The sequence below is a fragment of the Aulostomus chinensis genome, chromosome 11 (assembly GCF_037954235.1).
Source record: "Aulostomus chinensis isolate RoL2024-O1b breed Wild chromosome 11, RoL_Achi_v1.0, whole genome shotgun sequence".
Classification (NCBI taxonomy): domain Eukaryota; kingdom Metazoa; phylum Chordata; class Actinopteri; order Syngnathiformes; family Aulostomidae; genus Aulostomus; species Aulostomus chinensis.
Genome location: NC_141330.1, coordinates 11395527 through 11415622, shown reverse-complemented (window position 1 = coordinate 11415622; position 20096 = coordinate 11395527). Strand labels below are relative to the sequence as shown.

Below are 20096 nucleotides of genomic sequence, written 5' to 3'. Positions count from 1 at the left end.
TGACACTGACACACTGAGGACTCATGAGTATCCCAACACCCGTCTGATGCCCGGGCAGGTCCGGAGAATGGGGAGATCCACAGCCTTATGCTCACAGACGAGCCCCCGTTCCAGGCCTGGTTCCACCGAGAAGCCAGTCCGCCCTCTTCCATGTGAGGTTTCTATATCCCCCAACATGAGCAGCCATCAGAGCGTTGATCTGCTGCATGAATGTCTTTACATCCTCAGCTTCTTGGTTCATATGAGACACCACCAAACCCTGAAACTCACCTTCATGTTGATTTTTCTTTTTTACGCCACCTTCAAATGTTTAGCACCCAACTGGAGGAAGAGGAAATACAATCAGAAATGTAAAGCTGGAGCGTCCTTGGAAAACTGCCAGAGCTGAATAAATATACTGACACAGGCCAAATAAGTCAGACGTGGGCGTTTGGTTCATCTGCGTATGTCCAGTGTTGCACAAGATAAGCAAGATCTTTCCGGGGAAGCGACATCAGATGAACACGAACATTCTCTGCTGCCATGTCGCTGATTCCAGCAGCAGCAACAGCTGATCCAAACCAGCACAGACACCTCAAATAGGATAAAGACCTTAATGACATTATGGCTGTTGAGGAGCAAACAAGGGATGAAGCTAAATGAATCCTGGCCACTGAAACACATCAGAAAGTGAGAAATGTTACAGGTATTAATTAAAGGATGTTACTGTAGATTATTTACCAAATATGTGCTTATGAAATCAGGTCATAATCCAGAATGAAACTCTTGCAAACACATATAACACAGACAAACACACCCTTACACTGTAAGTATGTCATCATGTGTCTCTGGTGTTAAGCCATAATAGGAACCATGACTATGTATTCCATGGTTGATCACACTCAGACAGATCCAGGGCTCAGACATTCAGCAGAGGTCGGTGTTTACATCCATCCACGTCTGTCTGAGGCTGCGTGACTCAGAATCCTGCTGCTCTTTGTCGTTCACCCTGTTATTACTGGACTTTGAAGATGCAATCAGACGCACAACATCTCAGAGAAACAGAGGAAGCTCGTGTTTTGATGAGGAGATAAACGATGGAGGGGGAAAAGTCAACCGCGGTGATGGGTGCTCCCTTTTAAACGAGGATGTCAACATACACTTGGACCAGAAAAACTGTGAAACTTTTGTTTTATGTCACAGGCACATATGGTGAAGGCATAGCACCACCAACACCACCACCACCACCAACACCATGCAGCATTTCCTCTTTTAAGCCTATTCTGTTATTATTGGACTAAGTTTGGTTTAGTTATTTAAATTCAATAATAAAAACTAAATGTATAATCTTACTTTACACCTTTACAGTTTATTTTTAATATCAAGGGCTGAATTCAGAATATTTGGTGTAAAAGACGGGAAATATAGGGAACATTTTTTCACAAAGTCGATTTAAGGATTAATTTTAAGAGGTGGAAGAGCTGAGCAGGACCCGTTAAAGTAAGAGCTCTTAAACTGAAGCGACGTATAGTTTGAACCCTAGATACATATAAACTAAATAAGATGTCTCCAACTATTTTAACTACGTGGAGACTTCCCTGTGGAGTAACAGGCATCGCTGAAGTCACGTCTGATTGTCATGTGACACTGAGCAGGAGGGAAACTATTCACTTTACCAGTGATTTTCAAGGCGTCTTTCCTCCACACAAGACAATCAAAACCAACGTTCACATCTCGTCTGAATTCCAGAGCTGGAAAAAAAAACTTATGTGCATCTCTACATATTTTCACACCTGAAGGGCAGATGAAAATATTTTTACACACCTACTACAACATTCTTTCTGCACAACAACAAACCACATAGCAGACACAATTTCCAAACATAATACGCCCAGTGTTTTACAAATCACATCACGGGTTGCTCCCAAAGAGATGGAATGATATGGAAACTTAACCACGCCCACGGAAAATATGTCCCTGTGCATAAGCTCAACATGCGGCGTACAGGTTTGGTTAGCTTGGATGGGAGGTGTAGTTTCATGGACTCCACATCTGGTTCTACAACAAATATTGAAGGTGTGACTTCATGCCCCCCCCCCCCCAAAAAAAAGTTGTACAGATTTCTCAAGTTAAATTCCCAGCAACCAATAGGAGGAAGGCTTTATCAGCTTCTTTGTAGATCGGTCACACAATGGCACCACAGGGGGGACACGAACACATGAGGCACAGAGGTGAGGCAGAATAGTCAAAACACAAAGTTATGTAAAATCATAAATGGGCAACAGGACTGCATGAGCCCCCACCCCAGGGTGCTGACTTTCATCTCATCTCTAAAAGTAGGAATAACAAAAGCCTGAAGTCAGAGAACATCTTGGCATGAAATACAAAGGTGAGGATTTTTGTTTTTCTTATTCCTGCATAAAGATATTGCAGGGTCACGACTCCCAGGTGATCTAAACGGGATTGTTTTGGATATCAGATTTTATTCCACACACATCTTGAACCTATTTTCTCGGCCTTGACCCCGGGTACATTCCTGATGCGCCCCACCCTGAGTGAGCTTCTGGCAGCCGCAGACCATCCATCACGAATGTTCTTTGCCACGTAGATGCTGGCGTGCGCTACCTGTAGCAGCCTGCATCACCTCTGGTGTGTGTTGAATCCGTCAAAGGAGTGGCAGAGGCAGATGTGATAATACTTTTATAATGCTTGAACAGACATGATCACTGCTTTAGGAAGCAGAACAGTGAACAATCCACAACCACGCGAATGTCAACGCATCCAGCCTGGAAACACAGTCCAATACACTCATCAGCCTAAATGATTGTTTATCCAACATTTCCTGAATGTGTTTATCGGTTGATGAACAAGAGCAAATTCTGCAACAAGAGATAAGAGAACAAAAGAACAACATTCACGCCTGCCTGCTACAGCTCCGGTCATGTCTATTTTTCTAATGCAGCAGCTGATTGACAATAAAAAACAGGGTTTTCTAGAAGGTCTGGACCTGCTCTACATCCAGGAGATGCTACATGGAGGCAGTTAAGAAGACATTACACCTGGAAAAGTCTTCACCGGCTGGGCAAATAAAGGAGAAACTTGCCTGTTCACACACCTTTTTGAAGCCTTTTTAACCAGCAGATGGGAATGACTTCTGAATCGCTTTCTGCTAATTCATCACCAACCCTGTCAGGATCATGAAAGCAGTAAAATCTAGATGGAAGTTCTGCTCTCATTCGTCAGTCCCACCTGCAGTTACCCTCCTACGATATTATAACGTCTGCATTTAGGCCTTGAACAAATAGACGAGCGGTCCAGACGAAAGCCCGGGACTGGACACACAAACAAGCCTTGTCTTATGTTTCGATGACATAGTGAAAATAGCCATTACGAGCTGAACCGGCTCCCACAGGCACCAAAGATAACACACATAACCTCCAATTCCAGAGAAGTCCTGACGCCACAACAACAACCACCACCACGACTCATTTCTATTATCCAGTTTTCATGGTTTAGTCATGAGAGAAAGATCCTCCAACACAGAATAACTGATTCGTGCTTTAAACCTAAATAATTAGAAATACATTTGTTCCCACGGTTCACAGGAAGCTGTGAGGAAGGAGGCCAAAATTACAAAATGCGGTATTCAGAGTTTGATCGATGAATAATTTAATTGTTTGCTTGGAAGCCTGAATGAGACTTGCAATTCATTTTCCAGGTGAATTACTTGGGAATTTCCTCTGAACGTGATCATCTTCATTGAATCAACCTGAGAAACCTTTGACGTGAACCTGCTGGAGTGGAGGAGCTGTGAATATTCGTCTACTTCCTCTTGTCAAGGGAACCAATATGTCCTGAATCAAAACTATGCCATTAGTTTATATTATTTTCATAATTATTAAAGACAATGTGACATTAAATATAAATCAACCGAATTGTTTTATTGCTGCTAAATTCATACTCAATAGAAAAAAAACCCATCTATTTTGTGAAATAGTCACAATGTGAACGTTTTACAGTATTTTTATACTCAAATCGTCTCAAGTACCAGTTTCATTGAAAAGAAAAGGACAAATAATACATTGCATCAAAATGTAAATCAGATATGATTGTTCCAACAGTAGCAACCACATAGTCAAAAAAATCTACCAGTAATGTTACATAGAAACTAACTATATTTACATTCACATATAATCACTAATAACTTTATATATATATATATATATATATATATATATATATATATATATATATATATATATTTTACTAGTTTAAGGCATCATTATACTATATGTTCAGTGACTTCACATATGCATAGAAATTGTGCAGCTTCTTCAAATATACAGATATTTCTACAGATATTTTGGCTGTTGAACTTAAAAAAACTGAAGAATCAAATGTCTAAACTGTGTGCAGGAGCGAGCGGAGCAGTCTGACTCGTCAACAACCCCCTGGCACGGGAAAAACATACTTCATAGTTTCAAAAACAGTACATTTTGTTTTACATGAACAAATTCGGGATCTCTTTCTATGAGTATAATTTGTAGTGCTTGAACACTTTAAACATCTGAATGAAGGATTATAGTGTTGGATCTTGTGTAGTTTTTACTTGTACACACTTCCATTTGTGTAGATTTTCAGACGCGTGTGACGTGTTTCTACATTGAAACCCAAAGTCCAACATGTAAACGATCAACGCTGGGAAATGATTTCGTATTCAGTCACAACTTTGGTGCTTGACTTTATGAATGGACTGTACCAGTAATATTCAAGAGGTATTTTTCTGTGCTTCCAGTTCACTTTCTGAGAAATCCACTCATGGATTTGACGTGGCGGTGACTTATTCTATGTTGGTACCTTGTGTTTGGTGGTGTAGTTCTCAAGTGGAGGAACCTGCCCTGAATACTGACCAAGCATTCTTTTTCTTCTTCTACAATCCTCTAGAATATATTATGCCTCCCTCATTGTCTCTAGTGCATACCAGTCTGGCTTTTGGCTGGAATTTACCGCATCCCTCTTGTGTCTTTTCTCTCCTCAGCAGTGCTATGTTGCCGCCCCCCCCATCCATCCCTGAAGTGCTGGTTCAGCAGGAGCTAGTCTGGAGGTTACTCTCAGTGAGGATGGCAGTGATGGTGGAGGGGTCATAAAGGCTGTCGTCGTCATCTGAGCTGAGCGCAGATGAATCCAACGTTGGGCGCAGTGCTGTCTGGGTCTTCCTCCTGAAACACACAAGCATCAGCAGCAGCAGCTGTTGAAACATACTATTATTTATAGCCTTCTGTCTTTATGTTTCACAGTTTGGCTTCATGGTCCTGACAGTTGCAGCGCTCCCTCTGCTGGTCACGTCAAGGTGAAAGCCTTTGGTCCTAATGCAAGCATGTCTGGAATTGAACGTCCCCTGAGGTACGTGACTAATGTGGCGCTTCTATTTAATGAAATGCTTTTCACACGTGGGTGATTGCCGGTATGATTTATGCATGCCACATTGTGAAATACAGCACCTCAGGGACGCTGTGTGCCTCTACCAGGTGTGTGTAACTGTGTGTGTAACAGCCGAAGAATCTGGGTGCTCTGGTAATTGTGTCATTTACATGCAGTTGTATTCATTCTGACTAGAGGAGGAGGAGGAGCAAAAGGAGAGTTAACTGACTTTCCCTCTTACATACACACACACACACACACACACACACACACACACACACACACACACACACAAAGTCTTGCATAATTACAAATACGAAGGACAGGAAACATTTACTTGAGCTCCGTCTCCAGTGCTGTGACTCTGGTCTGCAAGGCCTCTTTGAGCTCCATCTGCTCCTCCATGTCCCTTTGAGCTTTCCTCCTCAATCCGTCGATCCTTTCCAACTCGGTCTCCCCTTCATCCACCTGCCTCTTCAGGGCTTTCACTCTCAGAGAAAACTAGAAGACAGGAATGAGATGACAAACGCTGTTAAAGTTCATCTCCTGTCTCAGAGTAAACTGTTGACGTACCTGGTCTCTCTGTTCAGCGTGAGTATGTCTCTCCTCATCCAGCATCATGTTGAGCTCTTTTAGTTTCCTCTCCAGACGCCGTTGGGACGCCAACACAGCGTTCTTCTCTCTTGAACCAAACAAAACATTATTCAAACCAAACAAAACAGTATTCATCCTCTCGACAAATACTACAGCACACATCTCCAGCTGCGAAAAGAGTCTGAGTTTCTTTTTTAGAGGTTTAGAGGTGTGTGTCTGCATGACTTGATGTAAGTTAGTAAGACCAGCTTGCAACATGAACCCATCAACTCCACACCTTTAATTACTAGAAACCGTCAAGGACACTTGCTCCCAGGGTTTGGGCTGAACTACTAATTAGAATAATGAAGACATGACAGTATATCCAAGTGCCAATAAACATTAATATGTTTATAATTCTTACTGGAAAAGTAAAATGCTTAAATGAACATTTTTACAAAAAAAACAACAACAACGCATCACAATTGCAAGATTGGAATAAGATTTTCTGTTCAGGCCTAATTTACAAATCCAGCCAGAGAAATTTCAAATGTTGAAAAAATAAAAAGGTATCACCACAACAACTACCTGCATGGCAACAACCAATAGTATCAAAAGGTTTGCATTATCCTGTTGTCAAACAAGTAATCAACAAATTGTTTTCTCCAGTCTAAAATCTGATCTAGAATAGAAATAAACTGGACTGCAAATGGTGCCTTCTTGGGTTGCTGCAACTTGCCTCTCCTCACTGCGTAGGCATTCTTCAAGCTCCTGGATCTTGTTCTCCATCTGGGAGACTCCAGCGGAGGAGCGAGACTGGCCCTCCATATCAGCCACACGACTCCTCAGCTCCTTCAGCTGCAGAGACAGGCAGGTTAACATTCAACCAGCAGTTCACGTCCCGTTCCCTTTTGACCTCAAAATACTACAAAAATCGAAAGCAACTGGAGTGATGATGCTACAGTGCAAAGAGTGAAAAGTGTAGAGCATGTCAGCATCCTCAAAACAAACATCAACGACTGTGTGTGTGTGTGTGTGTGTGTATGTACATGTCTCTCCATAGCATTCTTATCCAGCTCCAGGTCCTGCTTGGATGACCTCTCCTGCATGAGCTCTGATCGGAGCTGATCAATCTGGTCTCTGCTCCTGGTCACTCGTTCCGTTAGCATCTCCACGCTACTCCTCTCCTCCTCCAACTCCAGCTCCACTCGCTTCAACTTGTCCTGAAACAGATGGGTGCATGTGCTGGATTTAGCCCCAGAGAGAGAGAGAGAGACCAGATGGTGTAGCATGTACTTACTGTCCACTAGCGAATTCTGAGAGTAAAACGCAGCAAGATGCAGACTAATGGGAACTATGATGCATTTACTGTCTGATTAAGCGAACAAATAATGTTTTGACTCTGTACGGTCGTTCATCAGTTAAACACATAAGTGCTTGATTTACTTGCCTCATTGGTTGAAAGAACAAGCAAACCACGAGCACAGATGAATACTGACAGTATACGAGGGGAGAGAGTTAAGACCCCAGAGGTACAGTGAGCAGATATCTGACCTCTAAGATGCGGATCTCTCTCGTTTTCTCATTGTGGCTGTTCTTGCTGGTCTCTATCTCGCCCTCGAGGTGGCGCAGTCTGTTGGTGAGCAGCTCTTTATCCAGCTGGTGGTTGTCTCTCTCTTCACACGCCAGCAGAAGCTCCTTCTTGTGCCGTGACATCTAGTTAAGAGTCGTGATCATATTAGAAACACTCGCATCAGACTGAATGTTCCTCATGAAGATGAATATTTGGGGTTTGCGTGTGGTATCAGAGACGCATGAATGCACAGTGAATATTGTGTCACAACGATTCAGGGATCATTTTCATAAACAAAAACAACAACCAGGCCAAGTGAGTAAACATGCACACAAACACACACTTCCTCCTCCAGTCTCCTCAGATTTATGTGGCTTCTGTCCAGTTCTGTCTGAGCGTTGCTTCTGTGATGTTGTGACTCCTGCATTTCCTTGCGTGCACGTTCTCTCTGCTCCTCGAGCTGAACCCTGAGAGCCTGCACTTCCTCTCTTGAGGACAATGTCAGAGACTCAAGCTGACAAGGAGAGAGAGGGGGCAGAGCAAAACACAAAAATATTAATATTGTCTGTGCTGTGTGTTCTCTAATGAGCACGTTCAGGTCCTGCTCACCTCTTTAATGACTTTCTCCAGAGATTTCTCCTTCTGTTGTTTGAGCTCCTCCAGTTGGTTGATGCTCTGTTTGAGCATCTCTTTTTCTCTCTCAGTGTCCTCCATACGCAGGCCGAGCTCTCGATGCTCCTCGCTCAGTCTGGAGGCTTTTCTCCTGGCCTCATCGAGATCAGATCTCAAGCCTCTCACCTCAGCGTGCAGCGCGAGCTCTGCCTCTGAGCTCTCGGTGGCGTTAGTCTTCAGCTGAGCCTGAAGACATCACATGTCAGGGTGGTTTAAGCATGTCAGCTGCTTTTAGGGAATCTAACTATGAGCTGAGTACAGTGATGGACACGCTGTGGTGTGTACAGGGACACAAGCTCACCTCTAACCGTGTGAGTTTCTCTTTCAGGCGAGTGTTGGCCTGCTCCTGCTCCTGCTGAGCATCTTCTAGTGATTTCAGGTCCATCTGAGCTCTGCTCAGACGAGCCTTACTAGCCTCCACTTCCTCCTCTGCCAGTGACAGCTTGTCTTTGAGCTGGCTTGCATCAGTACGTGCATCACCAAGCTTCTGTTCCAACTCAGAGATGATGCCTGGATCTGGGAGCTACAGACCAGGCAAACAGGGAAAGACAGGAGGAATCAATAAAGATGATGGAGAGAACATTGAAAATATAAAATCATAGCAGACAATTTCGAAGCCACAAGCCACAAAACGCTTTGCTGCGTTTACCAGATTATCTGTTCAACTTAATTTTTTGTTGCAATGATCACTAGAGTATGCAGCGTGAAATTAAACTCACTCGTTTATTTTTGTCCTGTGCTTTGGCAATGTCATCTTTCGCCCTCTGTAACTGGTTCTTCAGTCTGTCAATCTCATATTTCAATTCAGCCTCTTGTTCCTGATGAGATTTTTTCACCGCGATGACCTCCATGACCTTCTTGTCCAACTCCATCCTGTGCTTGTCCACCTCAGACCTGGCCTTCTGCAGATCAGCACTGGAACGCTGCAGCTCCTAAACACAAATATGAACAAATGGTGGTTAGAGAGCTCCAGTTTAAAAAAAGAGGTCTGGTCCTTTAACTGTGTATCCGTGTGTGTTAGCAGAACCTCGTTCAAAGTGTGTGTGTGGCTGGGGTCCGGCATCTGTTGCTTCATCGTGTTCACTTTCTCCTGGAGAACCTTCAGCTCCTCCTCAAACTCCTCTTTTTCCAGACGGGCTTGCAGGAGTCTTTAAAGTGAGAATATACAGCTTTAAATAAATCAATTATTTAAAAAAACAAAACAAAAAAAAACATCGCTGGTTGATTATCAGATCAGTGGCTGTTGGATTATACACATGAATTCAGAGACAGTTCCCTGATGTAGTTAATCAGCAAAGAAGTCATTGCTTCATTTTCAAACAGGAAAGATCAACATTCCCTGTTACCATTGAGGTGTTCACCGTCAACACAGACATGGTTTGTTCTAAACACACAGAAACACAAGACCTTCCACACCACTTGTTGATTATTTTTTTGTTCTCAGCGTTTACAGATGAAGATGTCAACAGCACTTTTTCAGTTCCATCAAAAAAGGGAAAGAAACTTTAAGTCCTCATAATCCTGGTGGCCCATTGCCAATTTCCCCACTGTGGGATGAATGGTGGTTGGTTATCTTATCTTATCTTATCTTATGTAGGACAGGACACATAATTTGTATTTAATGTCTGGGCAGAAAGAGAAGAGTTTCACACAAATCAGTGAGGACTAAAGTGTGGACGGCCTTGAGACTACAGCAAGACAGTTGTTAGCACGGCTAGCCACATCTACACGTCTGCATCTAAACACAAAGGGCAGTTCAACGGGTGACTCTCACAGTGGTTCAGGGTGGCTGGGTGGCTCTCTGACAGTGAGAGAGGCAGAAACAGTGAGCAGGTAGAATGAAAAAGAAAAGATGGACAGAAATTATCAGAACAGTTGGTGCAAAAATAATAATGTAAAGAAGATGATGCCAAATCCTTGTCTGGGTAAGACTTAGACAACAACAAAAAAAAAAAGAGGTTGAAACACAGTGAAAGCAATACAGGAGACTCACTCCTGTTTGGATGTGCGTAGCTCATCCCTGGAAGTGTGAAACTGCTCCATCCAGTGGCTGCTCTCATCTCTGCAGTCTTCCAACTGCTGCTGCAGGGAACGAACGGATGCATTCACACGCAACCGCTCAGCTTCTATCCCTGCGTGAGACTGAGACAGAAGAAAGAAGAACTTCGTTTATTTCTTTAATTCACGTTAACATTGTAGGGCAGTGGTGACTCTCCTGGCATATGCAACCTCAGTGCACCTAAACATGACCCTTCTTCTCTGTGAGCACGCCCGCATTCATCTTCTGGGTTTCATCACAATTAGTTGTCACCGACTTGAAGAAAGAATGTGTGTTAGAATGATTGTGAGTAAGGTGTGTGTGTGTGTGTACCTGAGACACCTGCTCCATACTGCTGCGGAGTTTCTCCATGTCAGTACTGTATTGCTCCCGGAGCACCTCGATCTCTTTGTCATGCGAGGCCACCTCCTCTTTCAGGGCGCCCTTCAGAGCTGTCAGCTCCCTCTCTCTCTGCCTCAATGTCTCCTCCTGCTTCTGCTTCAGCTGGCAGACCTCCATGAGTTGTGACTGCAGAGACATCAGGTCCTGCATGTATCAGGGAAACAAAGCGTTAACATAAAAAAAAAAAATCATTGCTTGTCATTTTCACGATACATTTTTTTAAACACGAGCCTTATATTATTTTCTAAAAATAATAAATGTATGTCTGGTATCTGGTTACATTTCTTAGAGAGAATATTTCTGTCATACCGGCTTGTTGCCAGCTTCTCTTAGTTCATCCTGAAATTCAGCCAGCTGGTCCTCCATCTCTCTGACCCGTGCCTCGGCATTCTCCCGCTCCATACGCAGCTGAGTCAGCCTGCAAGAAAACATTCAAACATTGATGCCAAACTTATCTGGCTTTGTGAATAAGTTACAGTAACTGCTTTACTGGTTGGGCACACTAGGCTTCATTCACCATCATCTTCCAAATTGTTTCCCTTAAGAACAGTTGGTGAATGAGGCTCTTTATGAGGAGTGTGTGACACTAAATAAAATAGGTTTTATCCCCATGCCCCACCCTGATTTCCATCCATTGTGATAGTGTGTGAATGCCGTTAAGTCCTCACTCCGATTGTGTTTCATTTAACTCCTTCTTCTTGCGGTCCAACATTTCCTGGAGTTGTAGATTTTCATCCAAACAGGACTCCAGCTCGGCCTTCAGAGCAGGATCTGAATTGCTGAGAGAACGCTAGACGGGAGCAGACATGAGGAATAAATGAGTGTTGAAACATAAGACGATCACTAGCTCTGCTGGGATAAACAATGGGCTTCTAGCAAAGGTTAGAGTGGTCTTCCACTTGCTTGGTGATCAATATGCATTAAGGATTAAGGTTTTAGGAGCTATTAAGACCTGCCCAACTTCCTTAAGACAACATATAATGAGTCATTATTGAAGTAAGATTATTGCGAGTGTGCACCTCTGACCGGGCAAGAGGGCTTTAAGGATTAATTTTAGGATTAATCTGAAGCACCCTCCACTGAACCACCCCCCGATCCTTCAGGTTAGATTAGCTACCAGACATAAAAACACTTGGGACTGTATCCCACTCAGGACCAAAAGCACTTAACAGCTGCTGTTTTCATTTCAAGGAGACACGGATAAGTGTTTATGTGCGGTACTGGACGTGCTCCAGGTAATTAGAGCTGCGGTAAAAGTGGCAGGTTACTCTCTGAATGTTAACGTCCTCTGGTGGGAGACACTTCCAAACTCAATCTGCATATTATGCTGCATTCACAAAAGAAAGAATGAATACTGTGTCTTCGACCACCTTTTCTCTTTGTTCACCCTTACCCTCCTCTCCTCTTGCAGGGCACTCTGCAGCTCAGCCATCTTACTCTCAAGTTCCCTCTTTTCTCTCATCCAGTCCCCGGGGCTGTCTTTGAGCTGGAACAGATAAAGGAGTAAGGGAGACAGGCATGTTCACGTTCTGTCACTGGCAGGTGAAACAGCAGGAGAATACAGCTTCAGAAATGTTTGAAAAGGACAAACCTTCAGGCTCTGAATCCTCTGACAGATGACCTTCACTTTATGTTTAATGACAATATCACTCTCGTTGCTCCTGGGGGAGGTAGCAAAAATAATCAATTTACAATAATTTATGAGTATTTCATTGGGACAAATGTTGAAAAATGACAAATATACAGTAAAATATTATCAGGACGGAGGCACATACCCGTCTCTCAGGACGTTGTATATCATCTGCACGATCTGCTCCTCCTCACTGCGCCTCTCTGCACTCTGACCCTGGTCCAGCAAAAGGTCAGGGGTCACCTTAAGACATAGATCAAAAAACTACTCTTGCAAAGTTGCATGCATCATATGGTGTTTGGAACCCAACCCAAGGACGATCAACAGTTATTTCCAGCCCCAAACCAATTTACTCTTACTTGTGCGTCGGCCGAGCTGGCCTGCGGTGTCTCCACAGCAGCATATCTCCCTGATGAGGTCCACTGATTAGCCGAGTGTGCAGGAACTCTGACAGCATTCTGGCTGCGTCCCAGGCTGCTGTTATTGGAGGATGGAGGTGAGGTGTAGGGGTTGTGGGGAGGAGGTGCAGCTGTGGGGTCCTGTTGGGCAGGAGGGAGTCCCCTCCGCTGGCCTCCGGTATTACTGTCATCAAACCTATTGACTAGTCTGTTGACAGGACCCTGTCTGTGAGTAGACTGAAGCTCAGGTGTTTGCTGAGGAAGGTGAGGGAAGGACTGACTGCCCCTCACTGACCCTAGAGACCCATTGAGCCCTGCCTTATAAGACCCATCCCACATATTGCTCTCTGTACCCACTTCCTCTCTGACGCCAAACTGCTGAGCCTGCTCTCTTTCTCCCCTCACTCCTATTCCTCCATCCAGATTCCCATAACTACCAGACTTCCCATCCCCTGGTGGCCGAGACAGCTGAAAGTCATCACTGCTGACCCCCCCCTCTCCCTCCCTTTCCAGAAGTGACCCATGGGACTGGGCCCGGCGTAACGCCCCTCCATGCCCTCCTTCTGCATCAACCCCCAGTGCTCCTGGTTCAGCCTTGTCTCTCCTCCGGGGAAGGCTACTGTAGCCACTGGGATACTGGGTTCTCAGCTGGACCCCATATGAGTCTCCCTTCTGTCCATCTTTCAGGACCACATAAGGCTGACCATCAATACCCTGCACCCTGACCGCTACACCATACTTGGAGGAAGCCTTGGTCTTGTGCTGGGGCATGGGCTGCCCCCCACCAGAGTCATAGAGGTCATTTATGAAGCGGATCTGGACACCGTAGTCCACTGGGGTCTTCCGACCTGAGGAGGGTGCGCTCATGCTGCAAGAACAGCAGAGCGCAGCAGAGTTAGATGAGGGTCTTGGACCCACCACACCACATTTTGGTTTACAGCTGATTTGTAATCTTGTTAACTTTACTAATCCAATTCAGATACACTGCCACCTAACTTTAGCAGACATTTATGTTGAAAGAAACTTAATATCTTCAGATGCATAAAAACTAGAGCTTCAACAAGAATCTGATTAAACTGATTCATCACACAAAATGAAAAGCAAATATTTGATAACTGATCACTTGTTTCATTACTGAATTTCCCTCTGGGATCAATAAAGTATCTATCGATCTACCTTTTTTTTCAAGCAATATTTCCAGACCCTGGACTGTTAGGTGCACAATTACAACACATCACTTTGGACTCTATGATGAGTATTTTTCACATTTTCTTGACATTGTACATTTGGCATTGACTAAAAACTCATCTGTTATTCATAAAAATAAGTAGCAGCTTCATTGATATTGAAAATAATCTTAAAGTGCAGCCCCAATCATCTTATACAATAAATCTGCTCCTTAATATGCTACTGACCTACGATAACAAATCAAATAAAATTAATGATTGGGGATTCTATATTATTTAGCATTAATGTGAACGCAAGGGAATAACCTCTGGATAAATCCTACATTTATTCCCCCAAAGAAGAAAAGCACACTTGCTTTTTTGTGTTTGGGCTTTGACTGAAAATCACAAAGACGCAGAGGAAACCAAGTTAAGAAATAGTCAAGTAAATATTCCAAGTAATTCATGCACTGGGTTTGGTCAGCAGGTGAACCTAAAAGGTCAAAACTTTATCTGGCAAACGGCAAACAGAGAAACAAGAGATTTATACACAGTAACACTTGGTTTCGGCTTGTGCAGACTTTGTTCTGACTCCATTACTCATTAACCTGAAAGCACACACCCACATATCACTTTCCCCTTGTGAGGGCCGATGGAGCCTCAGGAACCCAAACACTACTTTTGACAAAACTTTGACAGCTTGAATAAAACAACAAAAACACAGGATAATCAGGAACTTCTCATTTTTTCACTAAGCAATTTTTTTCCGCTTTTCTGGTTCTCTTCAATCTCGTAACGTTTCTATTCTTGTACTTGGGTGAGTAGTTCTGAAACTATTCCTCTATTGTAATACCTACGGGAGGGTTTGACCAATACTAGCCATACACACATATACACACACAAGTACTGAACAGTCCTGATTGACGGATCACGCCTTGTGTGAGGTCACATTGTAAGATCCCCTCCCTGCGTCATTACAATAAAACAGTTCACTAAACTGACTCCCTGGCCTCTCGGCTCTGTACCTTTTACTTCCTCCCCATGGCTTTCCGAGGTGAGAGACAAAGAAGTGGGCTGGGGAGACAGAAGAGGGAGGGTGAGGAGAGAGGAAAGAGGAGAAACACTCAGCTTTTCTCCTCTTATCGGCGACTGGTGTGCTAAAATCCAGACAAGCTCTTTCAGAGCACAACCCCCCTCCCACACACACAGCTATAAAGTAGTAGAAACTAACAATCAAATGGATAGGTGTGTTTTGCAGTGACACACACTCTCATAAAAAGTTGAACGCCTACACAGTTTTCACAGAGATCTTGGAACCTGTGTAATGCAGCCACGTCACTGAGGAAGAGCAGAATCAGCAAACCAGCGAGGGGGGTAGTGTTATTCCTCACTGTCAAAATAAATACACACCTGTGGACCAAGAACAGGTGAAGGTAAATGTTTGATTTGGCAGAGAAAATTACAAGAGGGACCTCAGAGAATACCCAAGTGCTTGTGGTGTGCATCATCAGATGTACAGTTGATCAATTTTTTTCCCCCTCTGCGGAGGAAGCACAGAGTCACAACACATTTGTGCAGTTAAGCACGAAGTCTGCAGCCAACTATCATCACGTCAAGGTCAAACAAACATAAAAAGAGCAGAGGAACCATCAAAACACACAAAATTTGAGGACGGCGAAAGATGATGTCCAGTTCCCTTCACTGCTCGCTGACATGTCTTCATCAGTTTCCCTTAATTAGGACGAGCAGCAACAAGAGGAGCATGGGAGGGGGGGGGCTCATCCTTTTGTCCAACTGATGTGGAGCAGAAAATGAGGGCAGCAATTCTGAGAATGCCAGAAGTACCCCCCCCCCCCGTTACTCTTCCAGTTGCTGCCTTACATGGTCTACCTGGTTACAACAATCAGTAAAATGACAGACAACACCAACACGCTCTCTTTCTCACTTCCATCCAAAGCTCAACCGCACCTCTCTAAAATAAGCATTATTACCAACAAGTTCTTCTTTCATCTGTGCTCTGAAGTTCTCGCTGGTAGTCATATTGATTGAGAAGCTGCGACTGCTAATTAATGTCTTCCTTAACAACTTTTCAAGCAAATTAACAGAACATTCTCTTATCCCAATTCCTTCGTTTTGATGATTTGCTGCTTGACTTGACTACTTGGCAGTAAACTGGTAGTTTGATCTCACAGCAGCCATTTTAACATGTCACAGAAGACAAACTCAGGTGTAATTGACTAAATTGATTATGGTCCTGTTCTATTTAGTGGGACAGCTAAGCTAGCATACATAATACGAGAGTCCTGGTCCACTAGATGGAACAGATCCAGAATTCACCACGTTTACCATGCTATGATACTGTATGTGGGAAGTGTCTCTTCTTGGCATCTCTTTGTTATAGAATTTGACTGGTAGGTTTGGTAGGCATGGCAAAAATCCTCCGTCAGGACATACACTTGTAAATTGATTTTATATCAGAGTAACGGAATCTGTTATCCATCCATCTATTTTCTATACCGCTTATCCATTAAGGCTCGCGGGGCTGGAGCCTATCCAAGCTGACTTCAGGCGAGAGGCAGGGTTCATCCTGGATGGGTCGCAAGTCCATCACAGGGCCAGCACATACAGACAGACAACCATTCACACTCACAGCCACGCCTACAGTCAATTTAGAGTCGCTGATTAACCTAACTTGCACTTCTTTGGATGGTGGGAAGAAGCCGGAGTACCCGGAGAGAACCCGGAACCTTTCTTGCTGTGAGGTGACAGTGCTAGGAATTTATCATGTACTCAGTTTAAAAACAAACAAACAATTGTTTTAAGATAACAATATCACACTCCATCATATTTGATGAGTTATTATTCATGACCTGTGCTGCTCATATTAACAGGACTGCCACAAAGAGACAGCCAAGCATTCAGTTCTACGGGCCTTTGGAAGCCTGCAGAGAACCAAACAGATACTGTATGTTTCTGGTCTGTGGAAGAAAGGCTGGAGGGAACCCACCCAGGTATGATGATAGCATGCTAACCCAACACAGAGAGGCTCCAGCTGGACCACTGGTAAGGACTCAGAATCTTCTTGTTGCAAGGCCACAATATTTCCTCTCATTTAAAAACAAAAAAAAAATTAACGCGCAAACAGAACAACAGCACAAAAACAGTTATCTCCCTTCATCTATGATTAGATGTGCTGAACATAAACCCAAACTCGCATTACACAACCCTCCTGGCCTAATAAAAGCTGGTGTCATTCACCGATACTCCCCTAGTCATGTTTTTTTTGGATCCTGCTGCCGGTCATGTAGCCTCCAGTTATGCTGACAAACCCTCCGCCTCGGGCCTCAAATTGAATTCTTGCACAGTAAATTGAATTGGAGCTGCTTCGCTGTTAAGATCCGAGATGGAATGGGAAATATAATTAGGAGATTAGAGCTGGTGTGGAGAGAAATGAAATGAGCATTGTGCGGAGTCATGAAAGCGCCGGCGCCGACTCACTGAGCGTGTGTGAGGGGATCATCTCTGGTGTGAGACACCAAGAGACCGCAGGTAAGGCGGTTAGAATACATTCATCTTAGCAAGTGAAAAAGCGGAGGACAACTACACACAGACGGGACATTTTTATATGCACTTAAGAAAAGTCTTCATCTTAATGAAGAATGAACAAGACCACAAGTCCCTTTCATAGTGCAAATGACAGGTTTTGCATACGCTGATAGTGACGGCTCACTGGCAATTGCAAACATAAGAAACAATGCTTAATTGCATGTAAAGCCTGCACACATATAATTATTATATACATTTATCATAATATTGATGCACAACGTTGACACAGGGGACGTCTTGATGCCATAATGAACACAGCATATGACACTGATGTTGAAAATTAAGTTAAGAAGGCAGTGATCTGTTACTTTATTGATTCGTCCTCTTGGTATAAATCAGCACAGCTGCTGATTCTGATTTTTGAATATTAAAAAAATCAGCTGAAACTAATGTCGTGCCAGTTTAACTAACTTCAACTATTTTTTTACACAAATTTACAACGTATCACATTTGAAGAATGCACAAAACGCCTAAGACAGCATCAACTTTAAACGGAACAAAGATTGTAAAGGAACTGTTTACTCTTGTGCCCGTTTTTAAATCTGTGCTGTTTGTCTTGCTTGTTTGAGCGTTTGCAAGAAATGTAAAAACTACATTTTAGGGCAGATCCCTTTAACATGGCAGAAAATTGCATTGTTTTTTTTTTTTTTTACAGTCTAAAACTGCTCCAAAAAAAAAATCAAATCCATTGTCCAAAAACAACTCTTTTGTTTTAAGTCGAGGGCATAAACTCCACAGCAGTTCTCATCTGTTCAGGAGACCTGTGACTTATTAAAGTCTAGAAAAAAAAAACGAATTTAAAGAAATTTTTTTTTTCACAAGTCAAAATTGAACATTCCTGCTTGTAACCGATTTATGAAGACTGAAAAGTAGCATATTGATAACAGTTCTTGCACAATACATAACTACACTTCATAGACAGATGTTTGTGAGGCTGTTATTAATATAAATGGACAACAGCTCACACACTGTCTGTCTTTTAAAGACAGCCAGCCACTGAGTCACGGTAATTCTCCTTCGTCTGCATGACATTCTTGACATAGAGGCAGGCCCTCCTGCTCTCTCCTGAGGTCAGTCTGTCTTTCGCTCTCCCTCTTTCAGACTCTCTTTCATACTCAAACAAACAGCCATTTATTCCTCTTTTCAAATCCAGATCAGTTCATTGGCATAACAAAGTGAGACGTCAGTGTTACCAAATAGTACACAAATGACACCATATTAGGAGCACATAAACACCCCCCCCCCCACATTCCAGGCACTTGTCCTGTGTGTGTGTGTGTGTGTGTGTGTGTGTGTGTGTGTGTGTGTGTGTGTGTGTGTGTGTGTGTGTGTGAAGCGAGAGGGTGGAGATTTATGGGACCTTATCTGCACACTTGAGTGTATCAACAGAGCTTGGTACAGTTTATCATTGGACTCTATTACTCCCGTCCAAACTTAGGGAATTCGACCAGTTAAAATTGCTTTTATTTTGAAAGGTCAATGGTGTGGTGACTGAGCTTATGACAAAACTTTAAAATAAACTATAATTTGCACTTCTTTCTTGCCTGGACATTACTTGTGTCATTAGCCAAGTGCATCTACTTACCCTGCAAGTTTCGACACACAAGAGGTTGTTTTTCATAACTATATATGATTAAAAGCCTTAAAGGATGTTTATGTTCAGGTTCCTCGGTGAATTCTTCATATATTTTTTTTGTTTTTTCAGTGTACCGTTTTTTCTAGTGTGAATCCCTCCGGTATCACAGGTGAGCAGACACACGGCTAGCATTACCGCTCCTTTAAGATATACTTTGTACTTTTAATTAATTTGGCTGGTTCTTTATACGTCATGTATTATTCTCCCGTAAACTCAGTCAGCATTACAAGTACTCAAGGAGAAAAACCGCAGATATTTCTCTCTGTTTCTCAACTCACACAGACGGCAGATTCAAAAGTGAACCACTAGGAACGTTAGCTGGGAGCTCTGGTCCCTGTCTTCGAAACACCAACGTTGGCTACCGTGCTAATAGCAAAGAGAAAAACTCAGGAAAGACTCGATAAAGTTTTAATGTTAAGAGAACTTACTTAAACAATGAAATAAGAGTTAGAGAGCGTAAAATCTCCCTCAAAGAGCGTTTGTAACTGACAGCTCGCGTCTGTCTGGTTTAGCTGTCTGACTGCATCAAAAGTACATTTACCTCTTTCTCTCCGTCGGATTGTTATTTGTTCCTCTTTCGGCTCTTTTTCTGTTGCTGATGATTCAAATATGTCCGTAAACATCCATCCGAGTCCACACGGAGGGCAAAAGAAACTCCTGCGCAAATTAACACAGCAACAAGTTCATGATGCGACGACTGCAACCTGTTACCTTTGTCGGGGATGAACAGTCCCGCCCAGCCTCGCTAGAGAGCGTTATGATTGGACCAAATTCATGAAGTAGGCGGAGTCATTAATATCTACTTTGTTTAGTATTGGTTAGATCCGTGTGTCAATCATTAGTTCGACTGAATCTCAGTGTGACCTTCAATTATTGGGAAATCTATGTTTATTGTATTTTCTTCAAACTAGAGTCATTTAGATTATTGATAATCCAAGATAAAGACCCTGCTTCTAGCACCAGTCATTCACGAGCTGAATACAAACTGACAACTTCACGATT

At 43.1% G+C, this 20096-nt stretch overlaps 1 protein-coding gene across 3 annotated transcripts; it reads right to left on the bottom strand.

Moving 5' to 3' along the window:
* Positions 1-3074: 3074 nt before the first annotated feature.
* On the bottom strand, positions 3075-19844 carry cgna (cingulin a). Of its 3 annotated transcripts, XM_086218448.1 has the most exons (21): positions 19636-19844; positions 14878-14926; positions 12648-13554; positions 12434-12531; positions 12250-12319; positions 12052-12144; positions 11327-11448; positions 10968-11076; positions 10590-10802; positions 10212-10360; positions 9246-9366; positions 8938-9150; positions 8520-8741; positions 8156-8404; positions 7890-8060; positions 7528-7689; positions 7023-7196; positions 6709-6831; positions 5974-6078; positions 5738-5901; positions 3075-5198 (listed from the first exon to the last, which is right to left on the bottom strand). In XM_086218448.1, the coding sequence occupies exons 1-21, from the start codon at positions 19715-19717 to the stop codon at positions 5063-5065; spliced, it is 3732 nt and encodes a 1243-aa protein (XP_086074574.1). In that variant the 5' UTR covers positions 19718-19844; the 3' UTR covers positions 3075-5062. The 3 variants fall into 3 exon arrangements, with proteins under 3 accessions (XP_086074574.1, XP_086074572.1, XP_086074573.1); XM_086218446.1 differs by lacking the exons at positions 3075-5198; positions 5738-5901 and having other exon boundaries at positions 5992-6831; positions 12434-12504; positions 19636-19842; XM_086218447.1 differs by lacking the exons at positions 3075-5198; positions 5738-5901; positions 14878-14926 and having other exon boundaries at positions 5993-6831; positions 19636-19773.
* Between the last annotated feature and the right edge of the window lie 252 nt (positions 19845-20096).

Excerpts from the sequence above, each read along its gene's own strand:
- cgna (XM_086218448.1), bottom strand. The coding sequence starts at position 19,717 with ATGTTTACGGACATATTTGAATCATCAGCAACAGAAAAAGAGCCGAAA. Across the intron at positions 8,742-8,937 it reads CACAGGACAAAAATAAACGA|CTCCCAGATCCAGGCATCAT; the intron begins GTGAGTTTAATT and ends CCTGGTCTGTAG. Across the intron at positions 6,079-6,708 it reads TACGCAGTGAGGAGAGGCAA|AAGAACGCTGTGTTGGCGTC; the intron begins GTTGCAGCAACC and ends GGTTCAAGAGAG.